The sequence below is a fragment of the Erythrolamprus reginae genome, unplaced genomic scaffold (genome assembly GCF_031021105.1).
Source record: "Erythrolamprus reginae isolate rEryReg1 unplaced genomic scaffold, rEryReg1.hap1 H_46, whole genome shotgun sequence".
NCBI classification, from domain to species: Eukaryota; Metazoa; Chordata; class Lepidosauria; order Squamata; family Dipsadidae; genus Erythrolamprus; species Erythrolamprus reginae.
In genome coordinates this window covers 24,448-42,264 of record NW_027248502.1, presented here as the reverse complement: position 1 = coordinate 42,264, position 17,817 = coordinate 24,448, and the positions used below count along the sequence as shown (strand labels likewise).

The 17,817-nt window shown below is 40.9% G+C and overlaps 1 protein-coding gene across 1 annotated transcript in view; it reads left to right on the top strand.

The window, feature by feature from the left end:
• The first annotated feature begins 2,086 nt into the window (after nt 1–2,086).
• The window catches only part of LOC139155693 (cytochrome P450 2J5-like), a 38,057-nt gene continuing 22,326 nt past the window's right edge, over nt 2,087–17,817 (top strand). Inside the window, exons 1-7 of the mRNA XM_070730935.1 lie at nt 2,087–2,257; nt 3,755–3,917; nt 9,037–9,186; nt 10,549–10,709; nt 12,941–13,117; nt 15,817–15,958; nt 17,470–17,657. Of these exons, the coding sequence (XP_070587036.1) occupies nt 2,087–2,257; nt 3,755–3,917; nt 9,037–9,186; nt 10,549–10,709; nt 12,941–13,117; nt 15,817–15,958; nt 17,470–17,657 (1,152 nt within the window). The remainder of the gene's footprint in view (nt 2,258–3,754; nt 3,918–9,036; nt 9,187–10,548; nt 10,710–12,940; nt 13,118–15,816; nt 15,959–17,469; nt 17,658–17,817) is intronic.

The window sequence follows — 17,817 nt, the reverse complement described above, 5'->3', positions numbered from 1 at the left end:
TATACTATTTCCTCTATTTTATCTTAGGATGGATATATGTTTATCCCAGGCATGTTTAAATTCAGTTAGTGTGGATTTACCAACCATGTCTGCTGAATGTTTGTTCCAAGCATCTACTACTCTTCCAGTAAAATAATATTTTTATTGATTGATTGATTGATTGATCGATTGATTGATTTAGTCAAGTATGTATTGGTAGTATACAAAGATATAACAATGTTTATATACATGTTACTACTAAGATAGAAACATTAGGGGACGGAAGGCACGCTGGTGCACTTTTGCACGCCCCTTACTGACCTCTTAGGAATTGGGAGAAGTCAACAGTGGATAGTCTAAGGGTAACGTTTTGGGGGCTAGGTGATGATACTACAGAGTCAGGTAGTGAGTTCCATGCATTAACTACTTGGTTACTAAAGTCGTATTTCTTGCATTTGAGTTTGGAGCGGTTTACTTTAAGTTTGTATCTGTTGTGTGCTCCTGTTTTGTGGTGGTTGATGCTGAAGTAGTCATTGACAGGAAGAACGTTGTAGCAGATGATTTTATGGGCTATGCTTAGGTCGCGTTTAAGGCGATATAGTTCTAAACTTTCTAGATCTAGGATTGTAAGTCAAGTTGCGTAGGGAATTTTGTTCTGCCTGGAGGAGTGGAGGGCTCTTCTGGTAAAGTATCTCTGAACATTTTCTAGGGTGTTTATGTCCGAAATGCGGTGTGGGTTCCAGACAGATGAGCTGTTTTCAAGGATTGGTCTGGCAAAAGTTTTGTATGCTCTGGTTATCAGTGTGAGATTATAAGTGCAGAAACTACGTAGGATTAGGTTAACAACTCTTGAAGCCTTTTTGGCGATTTTGTTGCAGTGGGCTTTGGCACTTAGGTCATTTGACATGAGTATTCCAAGGTCTTTTACGGAGTGAGGGTTGTCTGTAAGTTCTTGTTTGTTCAGCTTATAAAATATGGATTAATGTGGCGAGGGGGGCGTTTGCCCAGGTTCGCCTGATGCACCAGTTGCGGCCCTGTTTGGACCGGGAGTCACTGCTCACAGTCACTCATGCCCTCATCACCTCGAGGTTCGACTACTGTAATGCTCTCTACATGGGGCTACCTTTGAAAAGTGTTCGGAAACTTCAGATTGTGCAGAATGCAGCTGCGAGAGCAATCATGGGCTTTCCCAAATATGTCCATGTTACACCAACACTCTGCAGTCTTCATAGGTTGCCGATCAATTTCCAGTCACAATTCAAAGTGTTGGTTATGACCTTTAAAGCCCTTCATGGCATCGGACCAGAATATCTCCGAGACCGCCTTCTGCCGCATGAATCCCAGCGACCGATTAGGTCCCACAGAGTGGACCTTCTCCGGGTCCCGTCAAGTAAACAATGTCGGTTGGTGGGCCCCAGGGGAAGAGCCTTATCTCTGGCGGCCCCGACTCTCTGGAACCAGCTCCCCCCAGAGATTAGAACTTCCCCTACCCTCCTTGCCTTTTGCAAATTCCTCAAAACCCACCTTTGTCGTCAGGCATGGGGGAACTGAGATATCTCCCCCGGGCCTATACAATTTATGTATGGTATGCTTGTCTGTATGTCTGTTTAATAATGGGTTTTTTAAATATTTTAAACTGTAAATTATTAGATTTGTTATAAACTGTTTTTATTGTGTTGTGAGCTGCCCCAAGTCTACGGAAAGGGGCGGCATACAAATCTAATTAATAATAATAATAATAATAATAATAATAATAATAATAATAATAATAGTAGTAGTAGTACTAGTGTGAGATTATAAGTGCAGAAACTACACAGGATTAGGTTAACAACTCTTGAAGCCTTTTGGGCACTTAGGTCATTTGACACGAGTATTCTGTAAGTTCTTGTTTGTTCAGGTTATAAAATATGGATTAATGTGGATTAATATAACTTTTTGAAAGATGCCAGTGATATTCAAACTAATAATCAAAACATGCCTTGCTATTCATTCCCATCGATGAATATGTAAAACAGGAGGAAGAGCACAAAAAACCATCAGGCAAAAGCATAGATCCATCTCCAAATCTACTAGTGAGCCTCAAAGGAAAAGAACTTGCTGAACGATGATGATGCTTATAGGGACAATTTTGGGTTTCTTGCTGCTTGCTCCATTGGTTCTCTTCTTCCTGAAACAATTTTGGACCCGAAGACATATGCCACCTGGTCCTTTGTCTCTGCCTCTGATTGGGACTTTCTGGGAAGTTGGGCTTTCGCTCCGTGAAGACTACTTCCGTAAGGTATTTAATTCTAACCAGTAGTAATCATGGTTATTTTTTTAATAACAAAATTATGGTGCAATTGATCATGCCACAATATCCATGTCAGACTTGTTTATAAATTGCTTCACAGAGAAATATAAAATAATGGGGCTGAATTTTTGGAAGGCAGAGTCTTGTTGAATCTTTGCAATAAATGTTTCACTGGGGAAAAGCAATTTTGTTATCTTAAATCTGTGACTTGTTTTCGACTAAGTTTTGACCTCTGGGTCCAAAATTAATCACAGTTTTTGTCTATCACGTCAACTTTTAAAGCTACAGAATACCCTCAAAAGTCATACAAATTGTGCATACAAAGTAAAGTAAAAACTTACCAAATATACTATTTACAAAGAATAATTTTATTCATACAAAGGCTATAATGGTTTCTGCAAGTTAAATTGGGTTCATGCAAAAGTTGGTTTTTTAAATTGAACAGTAATTATACATATTAAGGTAAACTTTTGCACTTATAGAGTGTTTAATCTGTGGACATTCTCGCTTGATGTTCCAACAATAGTCAGCCTTCATATGTACATCCCATCTGCTTTGATGCTTTGCCTCCATGATCTTCAAATCTTGGTGGAATCGCTCACCCTGCTCATCACTGACTGCACCAAAATTTTCTGGGAACTTAGCAAGATAGCAATGCAAAAAATGCAATTTGATGCTCATGTTGTGACATATATATATATATATTTTAAAATTTCAGCAAAAAATATGTGACACATATATATAAATGTCACAATTTTTTTTTGCTGAATTTGAAAATTAAGGGAGACTAGGATAGATCTATTTCGGCCTTATTTTGGCCTCATCAGCTAGCCATACTCACTGGGACTTGAACTTGCAACCTTTGCCTTGTAAGGCAGAGAATTATCCTCTAGGCTACAGTATCTAATCCCTTCAGCTCTCTACCAGGGAAGGGTTACATTATTTTTGTATCGATATATATATATATATATTTGTTTTCGTAGATTTCATATATATATATATATATATATATATATATATATATATATATATATATATATATATATATATATAGTGTAGAGAAAAAAACTTGACATGGCAGAAGAAAACTAACTACAGTTTTGAAACCAGCATGCCTAATTAACTATTAAAAAGGTCAAAAATCAAACTCATCAGAAATCATATTTACACATTGTTCCCCAGTGTACTGGAGCCAATTCTTCAGAGAGAGGATGGTGGTACAAAAATTCAATAAGTGATTAAAATAGGCAAAACCAAAATAAATCAATAAAAGGCATTCCCTTTTTAGGAAAATATTTTTCAAAATCAGAAAGATGTTCTTGACAAGAATCTTAGACAGGAAGAAATAACTCTAAACAAGGAGAATTGAATCTAGTGAAAAGTCTTAGAATTCAGGATTTTGGAAATACCTGTGGAGGGCGTACAGTATTAAATAGGAATAATCCATCTATTTGCAATATTTCCCATTTTTTCTTCACTTGATAGCCTGTAAAACAATATGGAAATATTTACTCCTTGTGGTTTCGGCAACAACCTATGATAGTTCTCTCTGGATTCAAAGCTGTGAAAGAAGAAATGACCAACTTCCCAGATGAATTATCTAATCGACCAGATAATCCTTTCTTGACTGCTTTAGGGAAAAGAAAGGGTAAGTGCAAATTGTAAGAAATTCTACCTTAATAGCCATCAAACTCTTCTAATTTGTGGTAATATTGTGCATTGGGGGTTGGGGGTGGGAGGCACTGTTCTCCAGTCGTTCTCCTCCTACCTCTCCGGTCGGTCACAGTCGGTGTTAGTGGGGGGCCAGAGGTCGACCCCGAAGTCTCTCCCTTGTGGGGTGCCTCAGGGGTCGGTCCTCTCCCCCCTGCTATTTAATATCTACATGAAACCGCTGGGTGAGATCATCCAAGGACATGGGGTGAGGTAACATCAATACGCTGATGATACCCAGCTTTACATCTCTACCCCATGTCCAGTCAACGAAGCAGTGGAAGTGATGTGCCAGTGTCTGGAGGCTGTTGGGGCCTGGATGGGTGTCAACAGACTCAAACTCAACCCGGATAAGATGGAGTGGCTGTGGGTTTTGCCTCCCAAGGACAATTCCATCTGTCCTTCCATTACCCTGGGGGGGAATTATTGACCCCCTCGGAGAGGGTCCGCAACTTGGGCATCCTCCTCGATCCACAGCTCACATTAGAGAACCATCTTTCAGCTGTGGCGAGGGGGGCATTTGCCCAGGTTCGCCTGGTGCACCAGTTGCGGCCCTATCTGGACCGGGACTCACTGCTCACAGTCACTCATGCCCTCATCACCTCGAGGTTCGACTACTGTAATGCTCACTACATGGGGCTACCTTTGAAAAGTGTTCGGAAACTCCAGATCGTGCAGAATGCAGCTGCAAGAGCAGTCATGGGCTTACCTAGATATGCCCATGTTTCACCAACACTCCGCAGTTTGCATTGGTTGCCGATCAATTTCCGGTCACAATTCAAAGTGTTGGTTATGACCTTTAAAGCCCTTCATGGCACTGGACCAGAATATCTTCGAGACCGCCTGCTGCCGCACGAATCCCAGGCCTTCTCCGGGTCTCATCAACTAAACAATGTCGGTTGGTGGGCCCCAGGGGAAGAGCCTACTCTGTGGCGGCCCCGACCCTCTGGAACCAACTCCCCCCGGATATTAGAACTGCCCCTACTCTCCTTGCCTTTCGTAAGCTCCTTAAGACCCACCTTTGTCGTCAGGCATGGGGGAACTGAGACATCTCCCCCGGGCATATACAATTCATGAATGGTATGTCTGTCTATATGTTTGTTTAGAAAATGGGGTTTTTAAAATATTTTTAAACTGTAATTTAGATTTGTTGTAAATTGTTTCACTTTGTTGTGAGCCGCCCCGAGTCTGCGGAGAGGGGCGGCATACAAATCTAAATAATAAATAATAAATAAAATAAATAAATATTATGTGGTACCGGGATGGGGTGGGGGGGAAGAGTAAGAGGTAGCCAGTAGTGAGCAGCCAAATTTTTTATTGCCACACTGGGTGTGGCTTATTTTGTGGGTGTGTCTTGATGGGCATGTGACTGGGTAGGAGTGGCTTGCCGGCCATGTGACCAGTTGGGAGTGGCTTGAATGATCATCATTCGTGAACTGTTAAGTCCTCGACTTACAACCTCACCAGTGTCGCTCGCTGGGGTGACAATTTGCTTCGCGTTTCCTACGCTCTCCTTCCTGGGTTGCCCCCTGCCTCAGGCTGGGTAGCTAGGCGAACGGGTGCCAATCAGCTGTTGAGAAAAGATGGGGGAGGAAAAGGACCCCCCTTCCTGCCGGTGCTGGCCTCCCTGCCCCTTTCCAAGGAGGAGGAGGACGGGGGGGGGGATTTAAAAATATTGGAAAGTTCAAAAAGTTCAAAAAGGTTATTATTGCTGCACGATGGCTTTTCATCTCAGCTGCAGGTGGAGTGAAGGCTTCGCAAGGGGAAAAAGACCACAGCTGCTGCTGTGTGCTCCTCACTTTTTTCCTCTTTCCTCCTTCCTGGCCTCAGGAGATGGCTGCGTGAGGCTGGAGGGGATCCCAGCAGGAAAGATGGAAGCTTGTCTGATGCCAGGAAGGAGGAAAGAGGAAAAAAGCGATGGACAAGCAGCAACAGCAGCAGGGGAAAAAAAGAGAGCCGAGACGAGACTGGCCAACCAGGAAGTGACAGCTACTGGTCATCTGGAGCTGTGAACACAGCTTCATTTCCGCTGGTGGAACTGTGTTCCACCCAGTCCTGCCTGGTGCCCACCCCTGGATGTAGCAAAAAAAAAAAAAGATTTACAAGAATGAGACAACCTCGAAATTGTATTAATGTCTACCACAACTACCAATGCTCTAATTTGAGTGTTAATTGGAGTGCCATTCATCTCTAATCATTCAATTATGATTAGAGATGGCCAGGCCAAAATATTTTATCAGTAGTTGGTGCAGTTCCTCACTACCTGATAAGTATTTCTTGTGACCTAGAAGTTAGATTGCTACTAGCCTTTGTCTCAGGCTGTTGGCAACAATAAATTTATTTATTTATTTATTTATTTATTTATTTATTTATTTATTCATTCATTCATTCATTCATTCATTCATTCATTTGTCCAATACACAAATACATAGGAAGAAAAATAGACATGTAGTAATATATATAAGGGTAAAAGTGAACTTAGAGGAGAGGATATATGAAAGAAAGAAAATATATATGATAAGTGAGAGAAAGGAAAGACAATTGGACAGGGGACGAAAGGCACAATTGCTGGCAGATATTAGGTCTATCTGGAAAAATATGTCATCCAGACATGATCTGACCTAAAAGATCCCTTCCAACTCTGTTAATCTGAAAAAAAAGATATCATGAAAAATAAACAAACCATTTGAGTTTAAGTTTAAATTTAAGTTTAATCAGATTTGTATGCCGCCCCTCTTCTCAGACTTGGGGCGGCTCACAGCAATAACAATACAATGTAAAACAAATCTAATATTTAAGTTAATTTAAAAAACACCACAAATTAAAACCAATCATACACACTAGCGTACCATGCATAAATTTTATAAGCCTAGGGGGAGGGAACATGTCAATTCCCCCATGCCTGACGACAGAGGTGGGTTTTAAGGAGCTTATGAAAGGCTAGGAGGGTGGGAGCAACTCTGATATCTGGGGGGAGTTGGTTCCAAAGGGTCGGGGCCGCCACAGAGAAGGCTCTTCCCCTGGGTCCCGCCAAACGACATTGTTTAGTTGACGGGACCCGGAGAAGGCCAACTCTATGGGACCTAACTGGTCGCTGGGATTTGTGCGGCAGAAGGCGGTCCTGGAGATATTCTGGTCCAGTGCCATGAAGGGCTTTATAGGTCATAACCAACACTTTGAATTGTGAAGTACATTTGAGTACATTTTACAAGGGAATGTAAGGGTTAGGTTGCTTAGGAGTCATAACCCCTATGGCAACCATGAACTTCTCCTGCTCACCTCAATTCATAGTGGCACTTAATTATAGAGTTAATGTTCACCTCTCAAAAAATGGTGCATGATGTGAAGATGGAGGGCATTGTCATCAGAGGGGATGTAAAAAAATTTTTTTAAACCCATCAGAGGTTTTTTAAAAAAAAAAAAATCAGTGGTTTACTGACCACTGAAACTCAACCACATAAATGAAATTTACAATATTTTAGTCAACCTTGGTACCTAAGTGCAATAGGGACTTGATTAAATTTGATAAATAAAAAAGCCACTAGCCCATTTTGCTGGTTGGTTTAAGTGTTGTGGGTGGAAGGTGCAGATTGATTGTGCCGCTACTAATAAGATCCAGTCTCTGGCGCCTATAACATAACGTTCTTGTACATAAACAATTACACCATCTAAGATGGCTTTGATGTCCATCATATATGATAGAGGTTGGCAAGAACTGAACCACAGCATGTATGTCTCCCAACGTCCAAATAAATAAATGTTTTGCAAATAAAAAATAACATGCCCAGAATTTTATAAAAATGGCAACAGGTCACAAGGTTTTGGTATCCCCACCTGAAATTCAAGACAGATGTTTGGCAAAAACTGGACCTAAATGTTTTTTTTAAAAAAACGTGAATGTTAATATTCATGAGCTTAGAAGAGTCATGTGGTAACTCGGCCAGCCAATGGGATCTATGTGCTACTGAGCATGTCCAAGGAACTGAGCTTGGAGCAAGGTATGGTCTCTAGTCTCAGTTAAGATCCAGTTCAGTCTGAAGTTATGTCTGTCTTAAGATTCCATGAAATATGATCTCTGTAAGGTATCTGCTCTCAACTTACTATAATGAAGAATATATGGTACTGTAAATATTTGTATTTGTATTTGTATTTATTAGATTTGTATGCCGCCCCTCTCCGTAGACTCGGGGCGGCTCCCAACACAATAAAACAGTTCATAATAAATCTAATAATTTACTATTTAAAATATTTAAAAAACCCCATTAGTAAGCAGACATACATACAAACATACCATACATAAATTATATAGGCCTGGGGGAGATATCCCAGTTCCCCCATGCTTGACGACAAAGGTGGGTTTTGAGGAGTTTACGAAAGGCAAGGAGGGTAGGGGCAGTTCTAATCTCTGGGGGGAGCTGGTTCCAGAGGACCGGGGCCGCCACAGAGAAGGCTCTTCCCCTGGGGCCCGCCACCCGACATTGTTTAGTTGATGGGACCTGGAGAAGGCCAACTCTGTGGGACCTAATTGGTCGCTGGGATTCGTGCAGAAGAAGGCGGTCTCGGAGATATTCTGGTCTGATGCCATGAAGGGCTTTATAGGTCATAACCAACACTTTGAATTGTGACTGGAAATTGATTGGCAACCAATGCAGACTGCGGAGTGTTGGTGTAACATGAGCATACCTTGGGAAGCCCATGACTGCTCTCGCAACTGCATTCTGCACGATCTGAAGTTTCCGAACACTTTTCAAAGGTAGCCCCATGTAGAGAGCGTTTCAGTAGTCGAGCCTCGAGGTGATGAGGGCATGAGTGACTGTGAGCAGTGACTCCCAGTCCAAATAGGGCCGCAACTGGTGCACCAGGCGAACCTGGGCAAACGCCCCCCTCGCCACAGCTGAAAGATAGTTCTCTAATGTGAGCTGTGGATCAAATATTTTTGATGTGATTATAAAGAAGTTATTTGATTCAGTTAAAAGCAGTCAAGTTTCTGATTTACTTCTACAAAAGAGGAAATCCTCTGACAGGAATCACTTATTATTGTCTACTGATGCCTTCAGGAATTATATTCTCCAATGGCCACAACTGGAAACAGCAGCGACACATTGGCATCACTTCTTTGCGGAAGCTGGGCCTGGGGAAGAAAAGCATTGAGCATCAGATAGAAGATACGGCCCAGACGTTGGTGGGGATCTTTAGAGAAACAAAAGGTATGTCGTTTGGGGTAGTGATTCAAATCCCCTTCTGCCAAAATCTTTTCCATTTTGAGTATTTTAAATAAAAATTGTTAGAAATTCTATTTTTGGTATATAACATAGCGCAAACAAACAGTACATTCAGCATGTGCTTTACTGCTCAACCATATTACTGTAACAGGAAACTGGAACTCTGATCAGAACGTATAAGAAACCATATATAAAAAGAGCCGGGGTGGCGCAGCAGGTAGAGTGCTGTACTGCAGGCCACTGAAGCTGACTGTAGATCTGAAGGTCAGCGGTTCAAATCTCATCACCGGCTCAAGGTTGACTCAGCCTTCCATCCTTCCAAGGTGGGTAAAATGAGGACTCAGATTGTGGGGGCAATATGCTGGCTCTGTTAAAAAGTGCTATTGCTAACATGTTGTAAGCTGCTCTGAGTCTAAGGAGAAGGGTGGCATAAAAATCGAAGAAATAAATAAATAAATAATAAATTAATAAATTAATAAATATATGATAAGTATGGATGCAAACTAAACACTGCCATCTGCAGCTTACATAATTCTGTAGTTGTTGCAATACAAAATAGAGTGGTCCCTCTACCTAAGAACGCCTCTACTTATGAACTTTTCCACATAAGAACCTGGTGTTCAAGATTTTTTTTGCTTCTTCTCAAGAAAAAATTTCCACTTACACACCTGAGGCTCCGAAACTGTAACTGGAAAAGGCGGGGAGAAGCCTCTGTGGGGCCTCTCTAGGAATCTCCTGGGAGAAAACAGGGCCAGAAAAGGCGGGGAGAAGCCTCTGTGGAGCCTCTCTAGGAATCTCCTGGGAGGAAACAGGGCCTCCGCCCTCCCTGGGGTTTCCCCAATCACAGATATAATTTGCTTTTACATTGATTCCTATGGGAAAAATTGCTTCTTCTTACAAACTTTTTTACTTAAGAACCTGGTCACGGAACAAATTAAGTTCGTAAGCAGAGGTACCACGGTACTTCTAACATGTATTCAAACAAAAATAGATACAGCGATTCCTCGTTTTTCGCGGGGGATGCATTCCAAGATCACCTGTGAAAAATGAATTTCCGTGAAGTAGATGAAAGATATATTTTTATGTATTTAACGAGTATTTGGACTTTTAAAAACCCACCCTTTGCATTAAACAGTCATTCTATAATGTTTGTCATTATAGAACTACTGCTACTACTACTATCACTGGAAGTTAGACTGAATAACCATTTGGCAGGGATGGTATAAAAGTCCTGCCTTGAGATGGGGATTGGAGTAGAAGACCTCTAAAGTCCCTTCTGGCTGCATGATCCTGATTCTAGTACAAATAGGAGAGGCTGGTTTCATGATGAAATATCTTCCTTTGCAGGGCAACCATTTGACCCTTCATTTTCAGTACTAAACGTGGTTTCTAATGTCATATGTGCTTTGAGTTTTGGACATCAGTTTTCTGCAGAAGATGAAGAGTTCCAGAAGCTGGTTCAAGCGCTCCAAATTATTTTCAAAGTCATGGGTGACTCTTTTCATGTGGTGAGTCATTTTTTCTACTAAGGAAGCAAAGCTCTCAGCAAACTGTTTCCCTCATTTTTCCCCCCCATGGAATCCTAGAATTGACATCATGCAGGATGTTTTGGAAATACTCTACTCTTCTTTCCAGTGTGTGTGTGTGTGTGTGTGTGAGAGAGAGAGAGAGAGAGAAAGAGAGAAAGTGTTCTGCCGGGCTCTCTGGTAGACTCCTCCCAAAAATTCACAGGTACAAATTTCAGACACACACACATTTGAAAATTCAAAACAATGTTCTTTATAATGAAAATTCACTTAAACTAACCCCTCTTTTGGTATAGCAAAGAGCACTGGTCTCCAAACAAACTGGTAATTTGTACAAGTCCCTTATCAGTCCTGTGATACTTAGCTTGCAGCTGTGAGGAAATTCACAGTCCTTCTTCTTTCACAAAAATTCCAGGAGTCCAAGATAAGAAAAGGAAAAAACTTTATTTTAAGCAAAACCAAATTAACAAAGATCATATTGAGACCAAAGAGATCACGGAAAATGTCCATGTGTCTCTAGGGTAACTATCAATACTGGATACAGCCTTTTTCTACATTTTAATTTTCTTCATTTTAATTCTCAGTTTCAACACCCTTGTTTCCTCCCATATTACTCCCATATTAGAAACATAGAAACATAGAAGACTGACGGCAGAAAAAGACCTCATGGTCCGTCTAGTCTGCCCTTATACTATTTCCTGTATTTTTATCTTAGGATGGATACATGTTTATCCCAGGCATGCTTAAATTCAGTTACTGTGGATTTACCAACCACGTCTGCTGGAAGTTTGTTCCAAGGATCTACTACTCTTTCAGTAAAATAATATTTTCTCACGTTGCTTTTGATCTTTTCCCCAACTAACTTCAGATTGTGCCCCCTTGTTCTTGTGTTCACTTTCCTATTAAAAACACTTCCCTCCTGAACCTTATTTAACCCTTTGACATATTTGTGTTGGTGAGATAGCACTTTCACTGCACATACTTCCCCTTTTTTGGGTATCTCTCTAAACCTTTCTGGACTTTCCAAGCTTCATTAATGATTGACAATCGTGTCTTTATTGGTCCTGCAATATTTCCACACTTCTTGTTTATCCTTTCTAAAGGTCACTTGCACGTGGGCTTGTGATACAGCTCCATATTTGTAGAGGATCAGATCTTCTCTTTTTATAGGAACAGAGTTCTTGGTTTTTACAGAAACAGGGTTGTTCGAAGCAAACGAGACAGGGCCTGATGGTTTTTCTTATAGTGTATATGTGTGTGTGTGTGTGTGTGTGTGTGTGTGGGTTTCTTGAGTGAATCTTCACTCCTGGCAAGAGTCTGGATAAGTTTTGGCAGATTTCTTTTCAAGATTTTGGAAGTAGTTTAATATTGTCCACTTCCTAAAGACTGACTCAAGGTCTCCAAGTTGACTTAGTGCTTGATTAGGACTAGAATCTATTGACTCCCCATTTCTAGGCTACAACAAAGTGGCTCTCCCAATGGAGGAATCCATCATTTTTCCCCCTGCTATACAACCAGCATTACAGATGATTAAAGATTAGTCCAAACAGACACACACCACACGATAGAAGGAAAACAAAAGGTCTTTATCAACAGAAAGGCAGAAACAACTCCCTTTTTAAATGTCAAAGGGATTTTCTGGTACACACAAGGCACAAGTTAAATGCAATCCAATTTCTCACCCAGTAACTGGGAAATTGAGTCCAATTCCAAAGTCCAGAAATTCCACACACAGTCTTGAACAGGGAAACAGCAAACCACGATCCTGACGAAACTATGAATCAGATAAACTTTCATGAGGCTAAACTAGCACGCTGCTCTTTTTACCTGTAGCACTAATTACAGCAGCCCCACCCAACCATAGGTGGCCTCACTTATCTCCTGTTGTTGTTCTTAAGTCCTTCAGTTGTTCTCTCCTATGCATCACTCTAAGTATGCGTGGGTACATCATAAGTTCTTGTTCAGAATCCAGGGATGATAAGGATGATTGATCTCCTCCTGGGCTGTCTGCCAAACTCCCCTCTTCCCTGTCACTCACGCTTCCTTCGACAGAGACTTCATCGGCAGATTCTATCGGGAGCAAAACAGGCCTGTGGCACGTGGATGTTTTCCCCACATCCACCTCCACATTCCTTGGGGCAGGAGCTGGGGCAGAGCTAACCAGAACACATATGGTGGGGAATAAATAATGTTTCCTTTTCTCTTCCTGTTAGATGTATGATTTGTTCCCACAATTAATGAAACACCTCCCAGGTCCCCACAAGGAAGCCCTGGCTTCTGCGGATATTATCCATGCATTTGCAAAGCAGGAAATAGAGAAACACCAGGAATCTCAGTGTCTACATGAGCCACAAGATTTCATTGATTACTATCTTTTTCAGATGGAGAAGGTATGCATTTATTGTGATTCAATACACAGGCAAGAAATTATTATTTTCCTTGCCCTAAATAAACAAGCAGAGCTACTGATAACGTATTACTTCATCTTGGTTTTTTCTTCTGGTTTATTCAGCTCCCATTGTGAATTTATCCTATGCTTTTAAATGAGAACTGTTTTGTCTAAGCTAGAAGCTCTACAAGAAATGGGTCCACACACAAGTTTTCAACATATATTTTTTAAAAACAAATCATAGCAGAAATAGTTAACGGGAGCAAGAGATAAAAGTGAATTCTGGGCAACATTCCATGTCTAATTACCATCTGCTATCACAGTCTGAACCTGGAAGTCATTAAAAGGTTATCTTAAATCCAGTCTTTAATTCACCACACTTACAGTACTTTGGCGGGAATCCCAGAAAAGCAAACAATTGCAATTTCCACATCGATTTATTTTAACAGAAAGAGTTCTTGATTACCAGGTTTAAACTATCTTTAGTCAAACATTGGCATTTACAAAGATCTCATCACAAGACCTTTGCTTATATAGCCACAAGGCATAGCCAAGTGTTCTATAGAGCTATTCAGATCCAGATCTTTTCCTCCTCAAATATTCCTGCCTGCTAATACTTCTGTGCACCCTTGCATCTAGAAGGGGCTCTTCGTCATCTCCTGAGTCGCTCAAAAGCACCTCTGAAGGTGCAACAGTCCCTGATTGGCTTTCAGCCTCTGACACCTCATCCTCTTCGACTTCCTGGGTCTCAGACTTGGGTGCCAAGTATAAAGGTCTAGAATACCAAAACACACCCGTCTCTTGATCCTCAGAATCTGTGATCACATGAGCGGGATTGGGACGGGCCACAACAAGAATTATATAGTACCTCTGCTTTCCTTAGATGTGGAAGGTGAAGGAAACTGTTAACTGATAAATGTTTGTTATTCTCTCATGTTCCCCTGCCACTCTTTTTATTAAACAAGTTCCATTATGAAGAAACAATATTAGTAGGATAGGGATTTTGAACCATTCATATTTAATCTTTGAAAAGATTGGGAGACGACAGATACTTCCATAGCCTTAACTATAGGTAAAAATTGAAAATATTTTAAAAGAAGAAGGAAGAAAAGGTTGTCCTTTCGCAAGTTTTGCGGGAAAGACCCAGAAGTAAGGTCTTTTTTCGAAGTAACTTATCGTACTTACCCACGTAGAGCATGTTCCAATAATCCAACCAAGAGATAAACAGGACATGAGTGATACAGGAATAGGCACTAGTAGATGTTGTACAAAGATAACCTTTGAAAAGTGTTCGGAAACTTCAGATTGTGCAGAATGCAGCTGCGAGAGCAGTCATGGGCTTCCCTAAATATGCCCATGTCACACCAACATTCCGCAGTCTGCAGTGGTTGCTGCTCAGTTTCCGGTCACAATTCAAAGTGTTGGTCATCATCTATAAGGCCCTACATGGCATCGGGCCAGAATATCTCAGAGACCGCCTTCTGCTGTACAAATCCCAGCGACCGATTAGGTCCCACAGAGTCGACCTTCTCCGGGTCTCATCAACTAAACAATGTCAGTTGGTGGGCCCCAGGGGAAGAGCCTTCTCTGTGGTGGCCCCGACTCTCTGGAACCAGCTCCCCCCAGAGATTAGAACTGCCCCTACCCTCCTTGCCTTTCGTAAACTCCTCAAAACCCACCTTTGTCGTCAGGCATGGGGGAACTGAGATATCTCCCCCGGGCCTATATAATTTATGTATGGTATGTTTGTAGGTATGTCTGCTTAAAAATGAGGTTTCTTAACTACTTTAAATTTTAAATTGTAAATTATTAGATTTGTTATGAATTGTTTTATTATGTTGTGAGCCGCCCCGAGTCTACGGAAAGGAGCGGCATACAAATCTAATAAATAAATAAATCTAATAAATCTAATAAATAAATAATCCAAGCTATGGCTGCCACCTGCAGTTTTAGGAGGCATTGTGAGTCTAGAAGAACCGCCAGAAACCCAGAAACTAAAACAATCACAGGAAAGCTACATAGAATTCATTGTAATTTTCATTTTCTATTTTGAACATCAGAGCAAGAATGACCCTGACTCTACCTAATAGGTGTTGTAAAATCTAGGATAGGGGTGTCAACATTGAAGGGCTACCAACATTTTTAGTACCACACTGTGGGCATGGCTTATGCAGGATGCCCTGCATTTTCTTTTAACATTTTTCAGTGCAAATTGGGTGCTCTGGGGTGGAGTTCCATTTTTCCTACCCACTGCTTTCCCACCCCAACGTCTGGGCAGTAGCCCACCCCTGGGTGTCAAACTCGATTTCATTGCAGACCACAGTAGGTGTTGTCTTTGACCTTAGGGGAACGGGTTGGCCATTATTAAGGTGCATGTGGCCAGCTTGATGTCACTCGTGTCAGCGGTGCCTGAGTGTTCTGCTAGTGAAAAGAAGCTCCCAATCTTTGTTTCCAGCTGCGATGGCCTCCTACAACCGCCTGCCAGCGAAAACATTTTTGCTGATAGAGGCACCATGGGCCCATCCTTCACTGTTTCCAGGTCAGCCCCACAGGCTATATTTAAGCACCCCACAGGCCAGATCCAGCCTGCGGGCCTTGAGTTTGACACCCCTGACCCAGCAGAACCCCCAGAAACAAAAATAACCACAGGAAAGCTACATAGAATTCATTTTAATTTTCATTTTCCATTTGAAACATCAGGGCAAAAATGATCCAAATTCTACCTACAACGAAGAGAACCTGGTTCAATGTGTTTTTGATTTTTTTTCTGCTGGAACAGAGACAACCTTCGCTACTCTGATGTGGGCTCTGCTCCTCTTGACAAATCATCCTGACATTCAAGGTGAGTGAAATCTGGATTATGGGAACAAGGGCCAGACTCAGGTTTTAAAACACAGAGGAATCATTTGGAAGTATGTAAAATAGCAAAGGCGGTTGAATGATGAACTGAATCTATTCTTCATAGTAATTTTCCTAAGTGGATTCCTGAATTATGGACATGATCTTAACATGATTAAATGAAAACATAAAAGGTATCAAGGTGCCATGTAACACCCCAATGAAAGAAGACTCTGAGACAAGCAGTTCCTAAAAGTTCCACTTTATTAGAGATGTCATATTGGCACATCTGGAAAAAACATAATCTGAAAGTTCCTGGGTTTTCCCCACCCAAAAGAGAGTCAAAGATCCAGCCCCTCCATCCACATTTCCATCCCATGATCCAATCAATTCATCATCCCAACTGGTGACAACTCCCAGTCACACCTCTTCAGGTGCAGGCTAAATGTCCTTGACTCTTAGAGAAAGAATATTGTTATGACTAAATAACTTTACCAACTCCATGCAACTCCCCTACCACTTTCCCACAGCACTAAGTGTGGCAGCCCTGAAGATCCAAAGAAAAAGATGGCCTCAAGGACTGACAGAGGGGCTGCATGAACACTTGTATGAGAGTGTTTTAGTTTATCTTGATGATATATTGATTTATATTGAAACTAAGATGCAACATGTTAAATTGCTACAGGAGGTTTTGAAGAAATTAAGGGCAGCTAAGTTGTTTTTGGATAAGCTTTTTATTTTTTTCTCTCCACATACAATCATACAATGCAAATATACCATCTATTTTTCATTACAATAATAGGCAGTATCGTGTTAGTAAAACATATATAATCACAAAAAAATTCTAAATTCATATTTATTGATTTCGGTATATATCATTTTTCCATATAGCCAACTTTCTAATTTTGTCAACCAGATAAACTAAGTTGTTTGCCAAACTACCAAATGTGATTTTCAGTCAACTTCCATGACTGATAGAAGTTACATATGGGGAGCCTTCTTTGATATCCTCATTAAAGTATTCAGCGAGGAACTAAAAACTGGAAAATAGTACAAAGCTCAAACAATTGTGTATATTTTAAATGCAGAAATCTACCAAAGTTTTCAGATTCTTCCCCTCAGCCAAAATTATGTTATAATTCCTTAGGTGGTAAAATATTCTGGGAAATTCTTATTTCTTTTATAAACAAGTTTTACTATTGGATCAGTATGACACATTTCTTTGAATGTGGCTACATTCCTCTCTAAAAAGGTAAAATTGTACAGAATTGTCCACCTCTCAATGATCTCAGCATAAGCTATAAGGTAAAATTCTGTCTTGTTCTGTTCAATTGTTTATAAAGTCTTCATTTTTAACTCTGGTCTGTGATCATAATGATGGATTGATGGATACTTCTGAGGATTAAAATTGGGAAATGAATAAATAAATGAACAAAGGAATTAAAAATGCAATATTTGAACATAAAGCTTCTGTTTACCCCCTTTTCCTCCTCCTCCTCCTCCTCCTTATTCCAGAGAAAGTCCAGAAAGAGATTGAAGATGCGTTTGGTTCCTCAGGGTCAATTTCCTACCAGGATCGGAAGAAGCTGCCCTACACCAATGCTGTGATTCATGAAATGCAACGTTTTAAATATGTCTTGCTATATGGGGTTCCCAGGCAAAACACAAAGGATGTGACGATGAGGGGATATCACATTCCAAAGGTGAGAAACATGTTCAGGATGCATTGCAGTAGCCCAAAATGGAAGAAAAGGGAAAATAGGGCACTGGGACAGAAGGTGGGAAATGCTAATTAGCCTTGTAAAATTAACCCCAACACCCTAGAGGACAGGCTCAAAATACAGAAAGATCTAGACAGATTAA